This window comes from Melozone crissalis, unplaced genomic scaffold (genome assembly GCF_028551555.1).
Source record: "Melozone crissalis strain CALT ecotype California unplaced genomic scaffold, PUWL_Pcris_2 ptg000033l_1, whole genome shotgun sequence".
In the NCBI taxonomy this organism is placed as follows: domain Eukaryota; kingdom Metazoa; phylum Chordata; class Aves; order Passeriformes; family Passerellidae; genus Melozone; species Melozone crissalis.
The window spans coordinates 9,398,228-9,417,752 of record NW_026535811.1 but is presented as its reverse complement, the minus strand read 5'-3'; the positions used below and the strand labels follow the sequence as shown (position 1 = coordinate 9,417,752).

At 42.5% G+C, this 19,525-nt stretch overlaps 2 protein-coding genes across 3 annotated transcripts; one reads left to right on the top strand and one right to left on the bottom strand.

The window, feature by feature from the left end:
• Positions 1–123: 123 nt before the first annotated feature.
• Positions 124–13,985, bottom strand: MRPS35 (mitochondrial ribosomal protein S35). Of its 2 annotated transcripts, none has more exons than XM_054282160.1 (8): positions 13,803–13,985; positions 12,284–12,327; positions 11,296–11,463; positions 10,844–10,904; positions 9,731–9,870; positions 8,896–9,005; positions 8,381–8,450; positions 124–559 (listed from the first exon to the last, which is right to left on the bottom strand). In XM_054282160.1, the coding sequence occupies exons 1-8, from the start codon at positions 13,975–13,977 to the stop codon at positions 287–289; spliced, it is 1,041 nt and encodes a 346-aa protein (XP_054138135.1). In that variant the 5' UTR covers positions 13,978–13,985; the 3' UTR covers positions 124–286. The 2 variants fall into 2 exon arrangements, with proteins under 2 accessions (XP_054138135.1, XP_054138136.1); XM_054282161.1 differs by having other exon boundaries at positions 13,837–13,938.
• A 3,296-nt stretch (positions 13,986–17,281) lies between these two features.
• Positions 17,282–18,538, top strand: LOC128940409 (probable G-protein coupled receptor 19). The gene has a single exon (XM_054281793.1). The coding sequence runs from the start codon at positions 17,315–17,317 to the stop codon at positions 18,536–18,538; it is 1,224 nt and encodes a 407-aa protein (XP_054137768.1). The 5' UTR covers positions 17,282–17,314.
• Positions 18,539–19,525: the final 987 nt, after the last annotated feature.

The window sequence follows — 19,525 nt, the reverse complement described above, 5'->3', positions numbered from 1 at the left end:
ATTTCATTAGTTTTGACATTGTTGCTCTACGTTAAATGCCCAAAGAAGTGTGAGAAATCAGAATGTGATTGAGCAGAGGACTGAACTGATCATGCTAACAAAACACAGAATAAAACATTCAAGTTACCAGTATGAATCCAAACATACTTTATTCAAAAGACAAGATTCATGGACAGGACTTAACTCATCATCAACTTTTTGGCTCAAGTTCTGAATAATTATACATCCATATCATCAGAAATATTAACACAGCAGTTGAATATTTCTGTAATGAGATCTGCTCTTCTCATGCTTGTATATTCAGTAGTTTCTTCACAGATTCCTTGTACTGGGATATGTTACTTTCTGTTTCACCTTCATTTTTAAGAGCAATGACTGAGTTTCTGTAATTCTTAACCACCTCAGATGCCAGCAGCTCCTCCTTAGTGACATTACTGACATTCTCTGAGGCTTTTATTCGAAGCAGGGTGTCCAAGGCATTTTTCTGAGACTGACTGTTTTCCCAAATATACTCTTCCATGTCTTCCTCAGACTTCTCGCTCTCCCACTTCTCAGTTTTCTGAAAGAAAATGCACAACCTTAAAAACTACCCAGGACTGAAACAAAGCAACAATAATTTGAAGAAATTGATCTTCATAGCAATTCTCTTTAAATAAAAACTGCATTCATGGTGGAAGGTATTTCCTCCTTGTAACTCAAGCCTGTATGAGCAGGATGAACTCCTTTCTCCCACCCATCAGGTTCTTTCTGTATCTGGCAGATACAACTGGCTGAGTCAGAGTGGGAGAAAAAGCTTATGGACTGTACATAATGAGTAACTAAAAACCTTGCAAAGTAGTTATTTTAAAGAGCCCTCAGCACTGCAGTTCTGGAAGCAGAACTATGTCCCTAGCACAGGGTTCTGGTCTGGCTGCACTGGCTGGTGGGGGAAACTGAGGCAGTGCCTAACAAGCACCCCATGAAGTGATTCATGAAGAAAAGCACCACCAACAAATCCATTTCTGCTTCCTGCAAAATACATTGCTCAACAGAATCTCTATCCACAAGGTGCTGATCTTTGCCCAATCACTGCTGCAAAATTAGACAGGATCACAAGTAGGGCACTGGCAGAAGACACCATCCCAGTGCCTGTAAATACACTTGTTCTGTATCAATTCTGTCTTTCAACATCTCTCCAGCAGGCCTTGAAAGAATCTTTAAGGAATATTTCAAATGTTGTAACTTGCTATTTGTTATTGTACTTTGATAAATACAGATGCTTCAGTGATATATTTACATTTTTATATATTTGCATTTTTATATATTGCAGGCTGTATGTTTGAGCATTTATAATTATTTAGTACTTTACTGATGTAACCAATATATCATATCTTTATATTACCTCATCTATGTAAGAATAACATTTTAAAGTATTTTGGGTTTAGTTTTGCTATTCATGTTTTGCTTATAATTGTTATAAAATCATGCCTAAATAAAACTTGCATTTCTCTGGAAATATAATTAAAGAAACCTTTTAGTGAAGCCTTTACATCACACTGATTTTGTCTTTTCTAAAATCACTTGCCAAAAAGGGCTCTTCACTAAATTTTTAGCTGTGTTATGCAGAACCAAAAAACCATCTTGCAAGTCAGGGGAGGAGGGTTTTTTGGTGTTGTTCAGAGTATATTTTGTTTGGGAAGAGTAAGGAGGGGTGTGTGTGCTGGTATTTTCATTTGTTTATTTAAAGGTTATTCTTTCCACTAAGCATCAGTGCTGCTGAAGTCAAGCCACAGTATTCAATAACATTTAATTAAGCCCCAAGATTTTTTTTTTCACCCTCCAACTCTTGTGTTCTTGGATTCCTCTATCTGAATTTAAAACAGTTTCCCAACTGCTGTGTCCTGCACCTGGTAAATGGCATCTCTTGTCTTTTCAGTCTGAGTCCAAATGTTCAGTCAGAAGCAGCAATTCACACTGCTCAGAGGTTCATATGACTGACATTAAACCCTGGACACAATAAAGCACAGGAGTAAAAGGACCTCACTCAATTTCTGGAGGGGAAAAACAGGAACAAAAGGACATCCTGTAGCCCTGTACTGCTGAAACATTAATGGAACAAGTGGGCACAGTGAAGTGTTCCTTGTCTGCTTGACAAACTCTGCAACCCAGGGTGGAGATTTAGAGTTTTAAATTAACAGCATCATCCTGCTCTACACATTCCCTGGTTACCTGCAGAGTGTCTATCCAAGACATTTTTTCCCCTGAACTCCAACAGAATTTCCAAGCCAAAGCCTCTCTCACAGGGATAGGGTTCCTCAGGGGTAAGGGAATATGGGTATCACTGCTGGTCACTCCCTGGACCAAACTCATGTCTGAAGTTCAAACAAAAGACCCCTGTGAGGCTTTTAAACACCTCTAAGTCACAGCAGAGACAACAAGGACTAATGACAGTATTACATTTATCTCTTCAGGAATATCCTTCTCTGTACACAGCAACTCACAGGATTCTGGAGATGCATGCTGATAAACAGATTAAGATTTCCCTACTTACTGAGCGTTACAAAACAAGATTTTAAAGCAACTGTTGAGTATTTCTTTCTTGGAATCTTTCCCAGCAGAATGGTGTTGTCAGCATGGATTTTAAAATAAAATCTTGACTGTGTGGTGGGAGGTGAGGGGGAGGCAGGAAGGGATTTGACAGTAGGGGGAGATTTCCAAATCCATTCGTTTTTGCAAACTGTATCCAGTGAAACTTTGATATCTTTTCAACAGAACTTACTGCAAGAGAAAAGTGACCGTAGGATTATACAGGCAATTGGAAGCATACTCTAGGTAGACAAGCACCATGAAGCCTGAACAATGGAAATGTTACACCTGTTGAAGTCTCAGTTCAAAGTGTTATGAATAAAACTGATAAGGACAATTAAATAAAGCTCAAAAGTTAGGTCTTTATCATCAAATTTTATCAATTTAAAGTTGAATTACTTTTGTCCCCTGCAGATTTAACATGTTAGTGAACATGTTAAAAACAGTTCACCAGTTTTAAAACTGCAGTCTTAAAAACGAGAATAAAAGTGTGAGAAGTGGAATCCAAGTGTGGTGTTGTGTAACATTTTCCTAGAATCCCCACTTTGTGAACCAGGTTAAAAGCAAGAATTCCTAAAAATGGTTTCCTCACTCTGTCACACCTAAGACACAATCTCAGTATTATCCAGCTTGGCTGCAGATGCACTCAGCTGATACTTTCAACCTTTTCCTCTTAAAAACCTTACAATAAGAATCAAAAAAAACCCAAATCAAAACACCAGAAAACAATTTTCCATATAAAGTCAAAAATCTAAACCTATGACTAAAGAGGCATAAAAGGTCATTTTTTCACTTCCTAATGCAAAGATAAAGAATTATTTTTTCAATGCCATAAACATAGTAAGAATTTGTTTCTAAGCAAATTTTTAGCTACAGTTTAAGCCCGTCTTTTGGGAGATTTACAAAACTTTACAGTGCTGAATCTGAATTCTGAAAGAGTATGAATGCTAAAATAGACTTTGGACAGTGAAGTTGCTTTTTACATGTAAGCCATTAACAAAAGGCTTCACTTTATATGGTAGCTTAAAAAGTGAAAAAATTTGGGATCTCTTAAGCAGGCATTTCACCACCAACATGCTTGGGTTTTTTTCTGCCTGTGTAACTTGCACAATTTTGTTGCTGCAGTGATACAGCGGCTTACAATTTTCAGTTCTCTGATCTTCCTTTTGGGAAAAACATTTTGACTAAAATTTCTCAAGTGGCACACAGAAATCTTGAGGGCAATTAAAAGCATGACTCATGTTGGTTAATTTTCTTGTCAATGGTTTGAACAGTTAAATATTTAATGCTGTTTAGCAAAGACCAGGTATTTTAAAAGGATTCTTTTTGAGGGGAAGCAAAGTTCCTTAAATGTCAAGTCAAATTTCAAACTCGGTATAGCCTGGAATAAATACACCTATACCTTTGTATTGCATTGAAATAAAAGATGCTCTTAGATTTTCACCTAATAAATGACAGCTATGCTAACATTTTCCAAGTTTCTGGGAACTTTCAATCCCAAGGGGAGTTGCCAAAACAATTATGTGCTTATCTCTTTGGACATAATACACTTTGATCTGTACTATTTCATTAACAACTCAGAAATATCAACAGAAGTTTGGAAGACTGCAGAAAGGCAAAACCTATTTGTATCATATGAGATTGGATACAGAAATTGTAATTGCTTGGTGATGTGGAATAAGTTAAAATCCATTCTTCTGAATAAGCAGACCTGTATTTTCCAGGACACAGCAATGGCACAGGACAGGTAGGACCTCTAGAGGGTCAAGGGAAAATCGAGAGAAACTATGAAGATAAAAATTCCAGTGAGGTACAAATGTGTAACACAAAAGCAGAACAAGCAGAGAAACAAAAACAGAACTCTGTCCCAAAGACTAATACTACATAAGAGATGCTCCCATAATTAATGATGCTCTCATAATTAATGATGCTCTCAAGTTTAGTCACTGACCGTGTAACTAACTCAGGAAAGTTGCCATCAGCCTCTTTCAAAACTAAGGACAACATCTAATTTCTCTAGGCTGAAGTAGCTGCATGCATTTTCTGGAAAATCCAGGTTTCTGAAAGGGTTATTTGTAAGGTATTTATCTACCTCACTTTGTTTTTGGAAGGCTGACCAGGTAAGATTTTGGTCTCATCAAGAGAGATCAGTGATATTAAAAATCCAAGTCTGAATATTTTCTGTTCAGTTTATTAATGTCTATGCCCCATGAGACTTTAACTCCAACAAAGAATAAAAATTAAGCAGCATCAAAAATTGTATTTATGCATCAAAAAGGAGCCTTGTTCCTCCAGCAACAACAAACATGGAGCTTAAGAACAAGGTATTGCAAAAAGCTTACCACAGTCAGAAATATTACAAAGCCAATTCCTAATTCACCCTTTTGCTGGAATGCTCATTGTTTTTGGTTCAAGAGGTACAAAAAAAAGCGTAACCTTGTTCTACTAGAATACACACTTCCTGTCAGGAAACCTCTTTCCTTTGATTTAGATGTTTGAACTCAGAGAATATGGATAAAGCCACTTTAGCTTTACCTTTTCTGGCTCCCATTACTGCTGAGGATTTTCTCAGTTGATTCTGGTGAGCAGGCAATGGAATCCATGGTTCAAAACAAAGGACACATTCCAACATTCAGAGACCAGCCTCACCTCAGCCTCAGTCTGCATTATTTAAACCACACTGAGAGAGAAGCCTGCTCTAGGAAGGGAGGGCACAGTTACACCACCCTTCATCGTTCTAAGGTCCCCAAGTCAGGAGCTTCACCCTGAACATCATCAGTGATGCTAAAAGTGCCCAGGGAGCTCCAGCAAGACTTGAGTGCCCCCTCCACCTGCCACTGCCACTCTACAACCCCCATGCCATAACATCCTGAGTGTTCCTAACATGAGCTTTGGAATCCTAACTAGCCAGAGACCTGCTAAGGTTTCAGCAGTGGACTCATATCCTTTCCACATATTTTAGGCTGAATTACAAGGTAAACTCCCACTATGAAACTGCAAAATTCTGCTGTTACCAAGTATTACTGGCACGACCTGAAGTGGCAAAAATTATGTTTATTTGGAATGGCTTAAAATGACTGTAGTTAAAAAAAAACGAAGATGAAGCCTAAAGAAAAGTTGTATGGTGGATTTGAGTGTTATCATCAGTGGTCATGTAAAAATACCCATTCAGCATGCAAACACAGACACTGCATCCCACCAGTGCCTTGCCACTGAAAGAAATGCAAAAGTAGTTCCTCTGAAATTCAATGAAACTGTGCAGCTGCAGGGTTGATAAATTTCAGTTAAGCCTCCAGTGCCATGCTGTCTGCCCATTCTTCATTTTTATCCTTCCCTCACCTTTCTGTTTCTTACTCTAAGAAGAAGTGGAGAATAGAAAACCCAGGACAACTTTTTAGTAATCTTTCAAGATCCCAGCTTGGCAAGGCTGAATCAAGATCCTTCACTCTCCCTCATCTTGTGCACGCTGAAACACCATATGGAATTGGAGCAATAAAAATTTAATTCCTCCTAATGTTTTTCCTTACTGGAAAATTGACTTTGTGCTGCATTTGCTTCTCATTCCTGCTTTCAGCTCCTGACAGAATTGGACTTTTGAGTGACAAACTATTAATCCCAGCTGTGAGAAGGAATCCATCCATGATCCTTTCAACCACTCGAGGGCAGCAAACTCTAAGTCTTTAAAAAACACTTGAACCATAAACACACATCCAGGTTTGGAGTGATGTTACAGCATTCAAGCAGGACCAGCATTTGAAGGCAGCTAAAATGCAACTGGTTAAGCTGCTGATTAATAATCCATTAATATGGCTCATTCTTTCACTGAACAATTTAATCCAGGCACAGTCCTAGGGGATAATTTGGAAGGAATCACAGAAGTACAAAGAAAAAAAATTAAATTCTTACTAATATGAGCAATTCAGCCATCTAAAATATTCTGAAAACTAATAAACACAAATATCTGTGTTTAATTAAGCAGACAACTAGCAAACAGGAAGCAAAACATCTCCAAGTATTTTAGAATGAGAAAATAAATAAACATTCTTAGGTTTTGAAGATTTTTAAGACTGTTTTAAAATAAGTGAACTCATGGATCTGATATTGTATTTGTAACTGTAATAAAAGGATGATGCATTCCTGGCAACTAAAACATAATTACACTTGAAATCCCATTTCCTGATGTATATCTGCATATAACATTTCCCCCTATGCATGCTTCCAATTGACAAAATGCAGTAATCCAGATATTAACATAAATCACAGGAGTTCTATCACATTTAAAGAGATCATGGGCAAAGTTTTCAGGCTTGAGGGCAGAAGTTACACAGATCCAGCTTTCCTTCACTCAGCAGGAATGGAACACTGCCCTCATATTTTGATTCAATTCCATCAGCCACATGCATTAACAGTGTGGCACTACTCAGCTGGGAAAGTCATCAAATCCTACAATTAATTCTGCAAACAGGACTGATGTTACTGCCTAAATGGAAGGCCAGGCCCTGTCCATCCCCCTCCAATATTAAAGTTCATGTAAATGAAAATAAACCACACACTGTTTGCTCATGGTTTACAAAATGGATCCAAACTATCTTTCAGCAAGTTATTAAAAGGCATTATCTCTGATCAGGGGGGGAAAAAACATGCCACAAAATAAAACATGTCACACAAAATAAAATCCCATGTCTCAGGAAACCATTAATTTTTCATGGGAATCAAAGACAATTACAAGTGATTGACAAACTCATCAAATATTAACGTGGAGGATGAAAGGTAATAAAAGTGCAAGAGACTCGTGCATATTCAATACACACTGAACACTCCCATATCAATATTGCATAGCCCTGTCTGCCAGCACTAATTAAAGCTGGAGCTCAGCACAGCCATGGTGTTTGTCTGAAGTTATTAAAGTGAGCACTGTCTAGCTCCCTTGTCATTGCTTAATACTGGAAACTAGCTGCCATTAATTTAAGATTTGTAATGCAACGTGATGCTGCTGGGGAGAAAAACATCCATGTGTACAGCAAATGTTATTTTTCACCACCAATTTGATTTGATGCACTCTAAAATTACAAAATTATCCTTCAAGGCAAGTGCCACTGAAAAAGAAATATATCTCATCCTCCTTAGGATGTTCTTAACATCAGTACGGCAGTGATCAAAATCAAGAGCAATTCATAAAAATGCTAAATGCAGACATTTCCTACTCTAGAATAACTGAAAACAGTCAGTATGAGCTTTAGCAGTGGATGAGGTACAACTTCTGTAAGAGTGACATATGGAGATGGTGAAGGCTTTGTCTGTCTCAAACAATGGGATAATGACATGGGACATTTGAACAAAGCTCAGTCATCCAGAACATTACTATGGATTTCCAACAACAACAATTTGAGTTCAGACTGCTCACTTGTTTTCTGTAAAAAATGCCTGTAAAATTGTTGAAGGGCATCAACACAACCACAAAAATACAGCAAACAAATGTGAAGAATTCCCTGTGAAAGGAACAACAGCAGTCAGAAAATGGGAATGCTGCCCCTTTTCTGAGCAAGAGGGAGCTCAGAAAAGCAGTCAGCTTGAGACAAGGTATGTGAGAGAGCATTTAAGAAGAACACTTCCAAATGACAGCCAAAGTTTACTGCAGCCCAGGAAGAGCTCAAGAAAAGACATATGCTAATTAACAGACAGGAGTTTTGAATCCTGCAAAATGTTCTCTTGGCTGGATTTGAGGAAAAGTGAGTTGGAAGAGAATAGAATTGTAAGGTCATTTACTTTAAAATATGACAGAGAGCACATTTAGAATCCATGCACAACTGCTTACCCAGGATTCGTGGTACAGAACTGTGAGCAGGTGCATGCCATAATCATAGTTCTGCCTTCTTAGGGGACACCTGGAAATGCAAAGACATTTTTCTGAACAAAAGGTTAAAACCTGCAATCAAATTTTCTACTGTAGGGAATCTTAGGAAATGTGTGGTTGATTCCTGTTACTTCTCAATTACACACAAACAATAATAATATCATGGAGGCTTGAGTAATAAGAACACAGGAGAATGGGCAGCTGCAAGGCAGCAGGAAAATATACAATATCCAAGGATTTACAAATCTTCTGGAGACATTAGAAATTTCCAAAGTGGAATCCAACATACATTAAGTCTGAACTCTTTTAAAACGTGTTTTAAACAGTTAATACCAGGAATAGAGTTAATTAAGTCCCATTTTAGCCTTAAATTATAATAATTCACCAAGACAATAACTGGTATTACTGGAAGACACCCAGTCCTTTCTCAGCTGTGGGCATTGCTACAATATTTTTGTGTCCTTCTGGCAGCTCACCTGTCTGTTGTAATTGTGAGCACATCTGTCTCCTGACAGTACCGCTCCCCCACGAGCTTAATCAGCTTCTTCTTTGCATGGTCATCCAAATTCAGGTTGGAAAGTTTAACCTTCAAGAAAAGGAGAAAACAACTTTAATTCCTTGGAAAATCCACACTTTGAACTCTGGAAGTACTTGAGACAGGCAGATCTTCTATCAAGGTGAGCTATTCAGGATGCAATTTATGCCTGCATAGTATAACTTCCAGAGATAGTTTAAAAAGCTGATTTAGTGCTGATTTGTACAGGAATTTTTAACAGAGAGCCTTTTCCATCTTAGCTGCCAGGCCTTTCCCAATCTTCCACTGCATTTAATGGCAGAGATGCTTAGAAAGAAGAATTTGCCATCTTCCTGCCTTGGGAAAAATCAGGAGGGGGAATCAAACCAGTACAGAGTTGCAAACTCTATTTCCTAAAGGGCCTGAACATGTGATGGGGGACAAGACAATGAGTTCTAGAATTCTAGAATTCTGTAGGTGTGGAACAGTCCATAATTTGCAGAATTTCTTCGGATAGTATCACATTGAAGTCACAAGACAAAAATAATGTGAGTATTCAAACAATTTATACCTGCATAGAATCCCCACATCCCCACAATGCCTTACAAGTCCCAAGGCCAGTGAATATGAATGGACAGATTTGGTCAGGAACACACAGATGTACTCACTTGTGTATGATTTTGAGTTCCCTCCATTTCTCTCATTTCCTTACAGAAGATCACACTGGCATGTTTGGAAAAGAAAGCCAAGCATTGAGGGGTTTGAAGCAAAGGCTGTTTACCAAAACTACCACTTACTCTTAAGGTCACCACTCTTGCTTTGGGATTGCGAATAGAAGTCCCTGAAGAAACATAATCTACTGTTTCCACTTCAATGGGAAAATGCTGCTCACATTTCTCATCACTGTCCAGAGCACTTGGCCATTCAGTGCAGAAATCTGTACAATAAAGAGAAAAACACTCCAAGTAATATCTGTATATTATATACCCGTACCTCTGGTGTATTTGGCTGGGGTTTTTTTTCTTTCAAATGAATTGCAATATATGTTTTTAAAAGTAAAAGTACTAGTCTTAGAAACCATATTCATTTAGGTAACAGCAGTGTTTCTGCTAGACTTGCTCCTGTATTGCCATGTCTGTTTTTGTACTGGCTTCCCCAAAACATGATACAGCACTGCAGCTGCAGCCTCACATATGCCAAACAGGATCATAGAATGGTTTGGGCTGGAAGTGACTTTCCTGCTTTGGGGATTTTTTACTATATCCAGCTGCTCAAAGCCCTGTCCAACCTGAGCTTGAACACTTCCAGGATGGGGAATCCACAGGTACACTGGGCAAGCTCTTCCAGTGTCTCACCACCCTCATCACTTTGCCTGAGTTCATCAGGTTCCCCTCACTGTTTTTCTGGGTGGAAGGATGCTCCTGGACTCCAGTAGACCCTGTGTCTCCCCAGCAGACCCTGCTCTCACAGAGGGTCTCATATTAAAAGCTCTTTGGTCATTAAATGCAGCCCATAATGGCTACTGACTGAAGCCTGTTCAATCAGAGTTCTCTGAGAACTGAGTCACATTCCTCACTCACCTTCTGTAAAGCACTGAACTATCAACTCATCAGTTCAAGCAAGCTCTCGTGCAAAAGTAACATTTCAGTCTTACTCTTGTGCTGGCAACCTCCTGAGACTTATCTGCCACAACCTGGATGACTCCTGGCAGCAGCAGGAAAGCAGACAGTCCCAGCCACAACCAGCTGAATAACCAGCTCCACAAGTGTACCATGCCTGATCTCCATCACACACAGTCACATCTTGTTTCGTCTGAAAACTTCCAGAGATGGTGTAAAAAGAAAAACCAACCAACTAAACAAACAAACAAACAAAAAAAAAAAATCAAAAAACCTCAACCCCCCTCTCACCTTTGAGAGCTGCACAGTGCTTCTTAATTGCAGGAGGAGTAAGATGCAAAAAATTGGGGATCTGAAACAGACACATTAAGAGTTACCAAAAGAATAGCTTTTTGCCTGATCAGAAGTAAATGGGCATTACTGAAATCTGATTACACTTCTCGCATTTGCTAAGGCAGTATAACATGCTTAAGGAAATATTTATTTAAACAGACTCTTCTCAAGTCTGATTTAGGGAAAGGCTTAACTCTGTGACAAAAGTCAGAGGCATGACCATCCTAAAAAGTCTCCTGATATCATTCACTTGTTAATTAACTTTGTATTTGTTACCACTTAGAAACTTGAGAGTATCATATGACTTAATAGCAGAAAGCAGTCTCCAAGACAAATATCCCAATCAAAGCAGTGCAGCCTTAGTGAACAGTGACTTTAAACTGAGCCCCCAGCCATGGCACATGTTTTACCTTGATAAGCTCTAGGTTGCCTTCTTTTGATGGAGGCACTCCTCTCTTCACTGGGTAGCCCATTCTGATGGGGAGAGGCACAGAGGCAGGTTTGAAGGAAGCTGCTGTTGGGTACACACTGCTCCAGTCCTGATCCACAGCCATCCTCTCTGTCCTGGGGGGTGAAGCCTGATCAAGGGAAAAGGGGACAGGAGATACATGGGATATAACACAAGGCAGGATCAACACATCAAACAATGATTTCAAGAAACCATTCCCACAGCTGGACATTTCAAGACACCTTTACAGCCAAAGTTAGTGCTGATTTGCACAGGAATTTTTAGCAGAAAGCCTTTCCCAATCTTCCACTGCATTTGATGGCAGAGATGCTTAGGAAGAAGAACTTGCCATCTTCCTGCCTTGGGATAAATCAGGAGGGGGAATCAAACCAGTACAGAGTTGCAAATTCTATTTCCTAAAGGGCCTGAACATGTGATAGGACAAGACAATGAATCTAAAATTCTGGAATTCTGTAGGCCTGGAACAGTTCATACTTAATAACGCTGAAATTTCTTGCCATAGAAATTCCAGTGTAGGGACAATGTACCAGTACATTGCAGAAATAGCTTATACCCTCCAAAAACTGACCAGCATTTCAGCCAAATGCTCTTAGAAAAAGAAAAGCTTTATGCCAGAAAGCAAGCACCACAAATCCTGTAAACTCAGCCTGAAAACAACATTGACATGTCTGGGTTATTGGAAATGCCACTTTAAGATACTTTTCAGACCTGCACTACATGGTGCCAGTGCAAGTTAACCATCAGCTCAGTGTATATTTTTGATAACACAGACTGAAAAGATTACAGAAGGCAGGTGCTGGCCTGGAATGCTCCCAGGGGATTGTTCCACCAGGATTTGACTGCAGAAGGGGCTGCTGGGCAAACTGACACAACACACAGCTTAGAAAACTCTCCCAACACATGAGCTGCCTGTAAATTTCAGTACTCACTGATCTTACAAACTGTGGTGTCCTGCCTCTTCTCCTTACTGAGCCTGAAAGAAGGAAAAACAGAAGAGATTAACAAAAAGACATTTTAAAAATAAATTATTCTGCAGTTTTGAGAGCAAAAAATGTAGGATAATTCTGTATGGGCTTTTTTAGTTTTATGACAATATCCAGTAATGCTCCCCAATCTTTACATGGAAGAAGGGAAAGATCAGATACTCAGTAGTAAAGATTACCAATTAATTTTGTAAAAGATAAGATAAAAAAGAACTTGGAGAACAAAAACGAAGGACAAAAATGAAGAACATTTCTGCCTTCATTCCTATGCTCCCTTTCCTCTTTCCCACACAGCAGTCACAAATCACTCTACACCAGCAGCACAAAATGGATAAATTTAAGAGTTCCCATTTCCAAAGGAGAGTGCCATGGCTCCATCCTTTCCTTCTGAGAGCTCAGCTTCACACCCTCCTCTGTGCCACTCTGCAGCACAACTAACCCTGCATGAACAGCTCAGACATTGGATTGTTTCTCTTCTAGAACTGGGAGTGGGGAACACCTTGACCCTGCTCCCTGGGCAGTTCCAGAGAAAGTGGAATGGTAAGTGAAAGAATTTAATCCATTTCAGCTCTGGGATTCTCCTGGCTCCACTTTATAGCTCACTGATTTCACCTGGAGCTGTGGTGAGGGATCCCTAGGGATGCATTAAATCACCAAATACTACTGGATTTTCAAACTAAACACTCATCTTTGCATGCTGGTCTGCCTTCATTTCCTCCTCCTCCTCAAACTCTAAAACACTTCCAAACCCCACTGTCCAAAAAACACACCAGAATATAATGTGGCCTCAGACATACAAAGGTGAACATGATGACATTTATTTTCAAAAGCCTGGTTTGAATTCAGAGGTTTCATCGATTGTACATATTTAGCATAAAGCAATGACTAAGATTTAAGAAGGGATGTTTGGATTCTTTTTTATATCATTCATATGTCTTACAACCCTATTCCATAAAACCTTGCAGATTTCACATGTTACTTGTTTCCCTTATCTGAGAACTTTATGTCTCTTCATCCTTTTCTTGCTATTAAAATCTTAAACCGAACGATACATCTGTACAGGGTGGTCCAAGAGATAATATTCAGATAATTTCTTTATCCCTCGACCTACCTTTTTCGTGGTGCTTTCACATACAGCCACACGTCACAATTTTACTATTTCTGTTACAAACATCTGTAATTTCAGGCCAGGACACGACACCTTCAGCTACTACAGCATCACCGGACATCACTCAGAGGCGCTCTCAGCGACCCGCCGAGCTCCAGATGCCCACCGGGAAAGGCCGGGAAAACCCAGACCCACCGCTCCCGCCGGCACAGGCTAGCCACGACCCCAAAGGCTTCCCAGGAGCACACACAGCGATGAAATTCCCCTTGGGCATAACCTAACACAGGCTCCGCTCGGTGCAGCCCTGCCCGCCATGCCGGCGGCGCAGCCCGACCGCCCCGGGCACGCCGCGCTCACCTTCCCGAGCCTGCGGCCCTTCCCTGCCGCTCACCGCGGGCGCCGACGAAAAAGCGGCGCGTCCCCATCGAGGGGTGGCTGGAACCCCGCTGGCAGCCCGGGACAGCAGAGCCTGGGACAGCAGAGCCCCGCCGCTCAGCCCGGCCCGGCAGCACCGCCCGGCCCGCGCCGCCATCCCGGCCCCGCCGCACTCCTCCCGCGGCCCCGCCCGGCGCGACGGCGGCCGGCTCGGGCCCGGCCCCGCACGGGCGAACGCGGCAGCGCCGCCCTCATGGAGCCTCGTAGGGCCCCCTCTGTCCCGGGAGGAGCCGCAGGCGGCCCGGGCACTGTCCCTGAGCGCTGAGCTGGGAATATCCCGGGCTGGAAACGTGTCCTGGCCCTGCACAGACACCCCAACAATCCCATCCTGTGCATCCCTGAGAGCGGTGTCCAAACGCTCCCGGAGCTCTGGCAGCCTTGGGGCCGTGACCATTCCCTGGGGAGCCTGGGCAGTGCCCGACACCCTCTGGGGGAAGAATATTTTCTGATATCCAGCTTAAACCTCCTCTGGCAACTTCAGGCCATTCTCCCAGTCCTGTTCCTGGTCACAGAGAGCAGAGATTGGAGATGCCCCTCTGCTTCCCCTCATAAGGAAGCAGCAGACAGCCATGAGAGGCCCCCAAAATCTCCTCCAAGTTTTTCCCCCTCACAAGTTAAAATACAGCTTCTCCCTTCAGTCTCCTTCAATTTATTTTTGGGGGATTTACTTTTTCCCCCCATAACCGAAGGGAAGGAGGACTGGTGAAAACAGCCATACAATACAGCTCAGAACAGGAGATCTAGACAGCAACTGAATAAAAGTTTAATGAACAAAAGTTTAAGTCAGTGTAGCTGTAAATTGAAACACAATAGCCATTAAAGTTTGCTAGGATAAACCACAGTCCTGCGTATTAATTGAAATTAGTACTTAAAACCTTCTGCTAAAAGTTTGATGGCATTAATCTTTCCTTCAAGCTGTTCAACCAGAGCTTCCTATCTCTCATATTCACCTCTTCTCACAAGATCCTTCAAGCCCCCTTTTTTTGGTGCAGGACAAATTGAATTGTGCTGGGCTACATCTGAGACACGCTGAACACTTCATCTGAGTTACAATGGACTGTGACTTTTCTAGCAAATACACTGCAAAAGGGAGTCAAGGTTTTCACTCGTATTTCATAGTGAAAGAGCTTCAAATTAAAAGTAATCTAAATAGCTGCCTGGAAAGTCCTGTATTAAAGACATGGATACTGCTCAGATCTTGGGCCTTAGAACTCACTAAGGATGAACCGAAATACCATCAGGCACATTGAGAGTTTCCTCTGGAACACAGCATGGAACCTCCTTTTCAAATGAAAGTTCCTTTTAGTTCTCCTAATGTTTTAGCCAGAAAATAAATCTTGATAGGGAAACAAAACTCTTGGTAGCACAGGTGGTCCCAGTAAAGTGCCCAGTTTTCCAAGTATGGTTGAAAAAGATATGCACAATTTTACCCATGATGTATTTATTTTATGTAAAATATACCAGTGTATCATCCTGAAGGACAGGAAATGTAAGAGGAGGAAAAAAAAACAACTAAGAAAAACATGTAAACAGAAAGGACTATGTGATTTGTTTATATCTAGAAAATCAAAACATTGACAAACATCATGGTGGAATCAGAACAAGGAGAATTGAATGCCTCTGAATGTTTTTCCATACTGGAAAATTGACTTCCTGCTCCATTTGCTTCTCTTTCCTGCTTTCAAACTGGATTTTTTAAATGGTAAACTAGTTATTGAATTTTCCTCTCTGCTGCAGCACAACCAATCCAGAGTCCACCATCTTTTCTCGATGGCCACATTCCAGAGGAGGCATTTGTATTTAGTAATATTTTACAAAGTTTCGAAAGCAGCACATTCCTATACATTCACTGCCTGCTGGTTTTAATGGGAGGAGATCCATGGCTGTCTGAGCTGATGAGCTCTTTGCTCTGCTGGTGACAGCATGGCCAGCACTGACCTTCAATATCAGTGTTAAGTGCCTCCAAGACCCCAGGAATTTCAGTGCTCTCTTACAGCAAAAGTTGGTGCTGATTTGTAGAGGAACTTTTAACAGAGGGCCTCTCCCATTTGGCTACCAGGCCTTTTCCAACTTTCCACTGCTTTTGATTTCAGAGATGCTTAGGAAGAGGAATTTGGCATTTTCCTGCCTTGGGATAAATCAGCAGGAGGAGGAGGGGCATTAAAAGCAGTATGGAATTGAAAACTCTGTTTGCTGAAGGGCTTGAGTGTGGGGTGACAGGCAAGACAATGAGTGTTAAAATTCTGCAATTCTGAAAGTGTGAAGCAGTTCATAAAACCCCAGTTACTGAGCATTGCGGGGGAACAGATAAGCTGCTCATATGCTTATCAAGGAATATGTTATTATCATGAAAAATGTGTCACCCAAGGGTGACTGTCCTTCCGGAGCTGGGCAAGGCCAGTCGTGTCTGATACCGTTAGCAGCGACCATGGCTGAGGGTGCTGAGTGCCCCACTGGGCAGCCAGCAGTGACACCCATTTGTGCCAGCACTGTGAATCTGCAGGAGGCTGGGAAGGCTCTGCAGAGGGACCTGGGCAGGCTGCACGGGATGAGGGTCAGCAAGGGTGCTGGGTGCTGCATTTGGGCCACAGTGGTTCTCAGCTCTGTTACAAAATCAGGGGCAGAGGTTCTTGGTTGACTGTTGGTGTTGGTTGACTGTTGGTGTCGACTGCTTCTGGCAGTCCTTCAGTTGTCCCTTGGGTCACCCATAGAACCTTTGGGCTGGTCCTGCTGTGAAGGGTCAGCCTTGCTGCTGCCTGGGTGGAAGGCCCCCGACCAAGGTAAGGACATTCCCCATCTCCCTGGATTTTCTCCAGAGCACAGAGATGCTCAGCTGCTGACTGCAGCCACATGTATTGAGAGTGCTGACAAGCCAAGCTGAGGCTCCACTGCTGGAACTCAAAAAGCTCCCCCATCCCTGCCCCAGCCTCTCATCTCATCTGTCTGAGGACACTGACCTCCTTCCTCAGTATTTACCTTCTGCTTCAAAGCTCAAGGTCAAGTCAAGGATGCAGGGACCCTCTTGGTCTGCTTTTCTGACACTTCCATGGACAGCAGGAAGTAAAGATCATTTTTGGGATTAGTGGGCCACGTTCTGCTCAGTTTGCAGCTTACCTGCACTGGTGGCGTGGCACCTCAGTCTCCAGCTGTGAACAGGACACTGATCTTTCCGTAGACAGAAATGCCTGTCTGAAGTACTCAGGCCATTCCTAAAAATCTGCATGAAACTTAATGTTCTCTGCCATGACACATTGTGTCTCCATATATTTCTGACACTTTTCTCTGAAATCTACTACTCTAAGGAGTATGGAGACTACTTAGAGTTATGTTTTATTGATTACTTTGGGCTTTTCACACAGAGTTGTTCAGCAAAACCTTTTCTCTCCTCTCTGTCTGCAGCCTGAGCAAAAGACGTAGCTGAGTTTTCTCGCAGCATGGATAACAGCAGTGGTCCTGTTCTTCTCTTTACCTTGTTCCTGATGCAGAACACGAGCAGCCCCAAAGCCTCCTCCCCTCCTGCTGGCTACGAGATGGCAGAACCTCCATTCCCAGGAGCCAGCCCGAGCAGGAACCACTCTCTGGTAGAGTATGGGCTGAGGCCGGGGGAAATCGCAGCTGCCAGCGTGGTTTGGGGAGTGCTGTGGCTGATCTCTGTCTTGGGAAACTTCCTGGTTTGCTCAGTGATCTACAGAAGGAGGAGGACACAGTCCCCTCCCAACTACTTTGTGGCGTCCATGGCGTGTGCAGACCTGGTGAGCAGCGTGGGGAGCGCGCCCTTCCTGCTGCTGCAGCTGAGCTGCGGGCGCTGGGTGCTGGGCAGCGGCGTGTGCCGGCTGGTCAGGTACATCCAGTACCTCACGCCCGGGGTCCAGATGGATGTGCTCTTCACCATCAGCTTGTATCGATGCTACACTCTCATCCATCCCCTGAATTTCAGAGTTTGCAGGGAGAAAGTCAAGAGAATGACTCTGGTCTCTTGGCTCTGTGGTGCTCTGTTTGCATCACCGGCCTGTTATCTCTATGGCTCCAGCAGTGAGCACCACTGCAACTTCTTCCTCCCCAGTTCTGAGCTAGGAGTCACCTCTGGTGTCTTCCACCTCTCATTGCTGTTGCTTTTGATCCCATCACTCCTCATTATCCGCTGCTACCAGAAACTCTTCACCTACATTTGGAGAAGTGCGACTGAAGGCACAGCTGGAAGGAGGACAATGAATCTTGTCTTAAGAAGAAAAGTGAAAACTACCAAGTTGTTTTTCATCTTTGTCTTGAATTTTCTTCTGTCCTGGCTGCCTTTCTTCATGGTTCAGTTGTGGCACCCACAGGAAACAGACTACAGAAAGAGCTCCTTGCTTTTCCTGGCCATCACCTGGATCTCTTTCAGTTCCTCAGCCTCTAAACCAATCCTCTTCTACATCTATGATGCAAACTTCAGAAGAGGAATGATAGAAATTTGTTGCATGTGGAAATACCCCAGAACCGACATCTACACCATTACTGCCAGTTCCAGGACAGCTGGAAATAATCACATTATCCCAACCCAACCTCACCAAAGACTCACCTGTGAGGCTTTTAACAGAGAAGTAAAGGAGTATGAGCTTGCCAGGCCTGGTGAGTCCAATCCCACAAACACATTTGCCAAGAGAGTTTCATTACTTTGAAAAGGAATGGATGAGCTGTGGAGTGCTATGTTCCCACAGAAGAAGGAGTATCTTTCACTCTTTTGAAGCACTAAATAGGTACATATTTTAGACCAGCTCCTAGAGTATAAAAAAAATAAATGTTCTGTATTATTTAATGGCTTGTGTTTGATGCATTTGTTCTCTTTTATTTCAGTTTTCATGTTCTGCTTTGGGGAACTCCTTTCCTGGAATCTACAAGAGTCTTCACACTCTCTGTCTGTAGGGAGAAAAGGAAAAGAAAGAAATACTTCTTGTTACAATCCCTGTAAGGGATGGGCCATAGTGTAGAAATACCTAAATCCACCCAAAGCCTTTTAGGCTTCCTTTCAGTATGTCCCTGGGGATATTCCTGCACTGGGCTTGTCCCTCTTGTTCAGACCCCTCTGGTCTGGTGGACAGGGTGGTGTTGGGTTAATGGCCTGACTAGGTGATCTAAGGGGTCTTTTCCAACCTAAACAATTCTAGGATTCTGTCTCCTTCCAGTCTTCCCGTGCCTCCATTTCTCTTTGGGAATGACCTCCTCCCGGAAAAGTTGCAGCGGATTTTTTCAGCAAAGTTGGACTGCAGAACAGGTTCCTGGACAAATTTCCAGCTCACAGCTTCGGACTCCTCCTCCACACAGGCCCCAGTGGAGGAGCCTCAGGCTCTGCTGTCCTGGGGCGTGTTCCTGTGTGTGGCTGTGGAGCCACAGAGCCATGATTCCATTGCATGGAGTCATGGAATATCCTGGGTAGGAAGGGAGCCCTGGCCCTGCACAGACACCCCAACAATCCCACCCTGTGCATCCCTGAGAGTGTCATCGAAATGCCCCTGGAGCACTGGCAGCCTTGGGGCCGTGACCATTCCCTGGGGAGCCTTTCCCTGATATCCAACCTAAACCTCCCATGACCCATCTCCAGCCATTCCCTCAGGTCCTGTCTCTGGTCACAGAGAGCAGAGATTGTATCTGTCCCTCTGCTGTCCCTT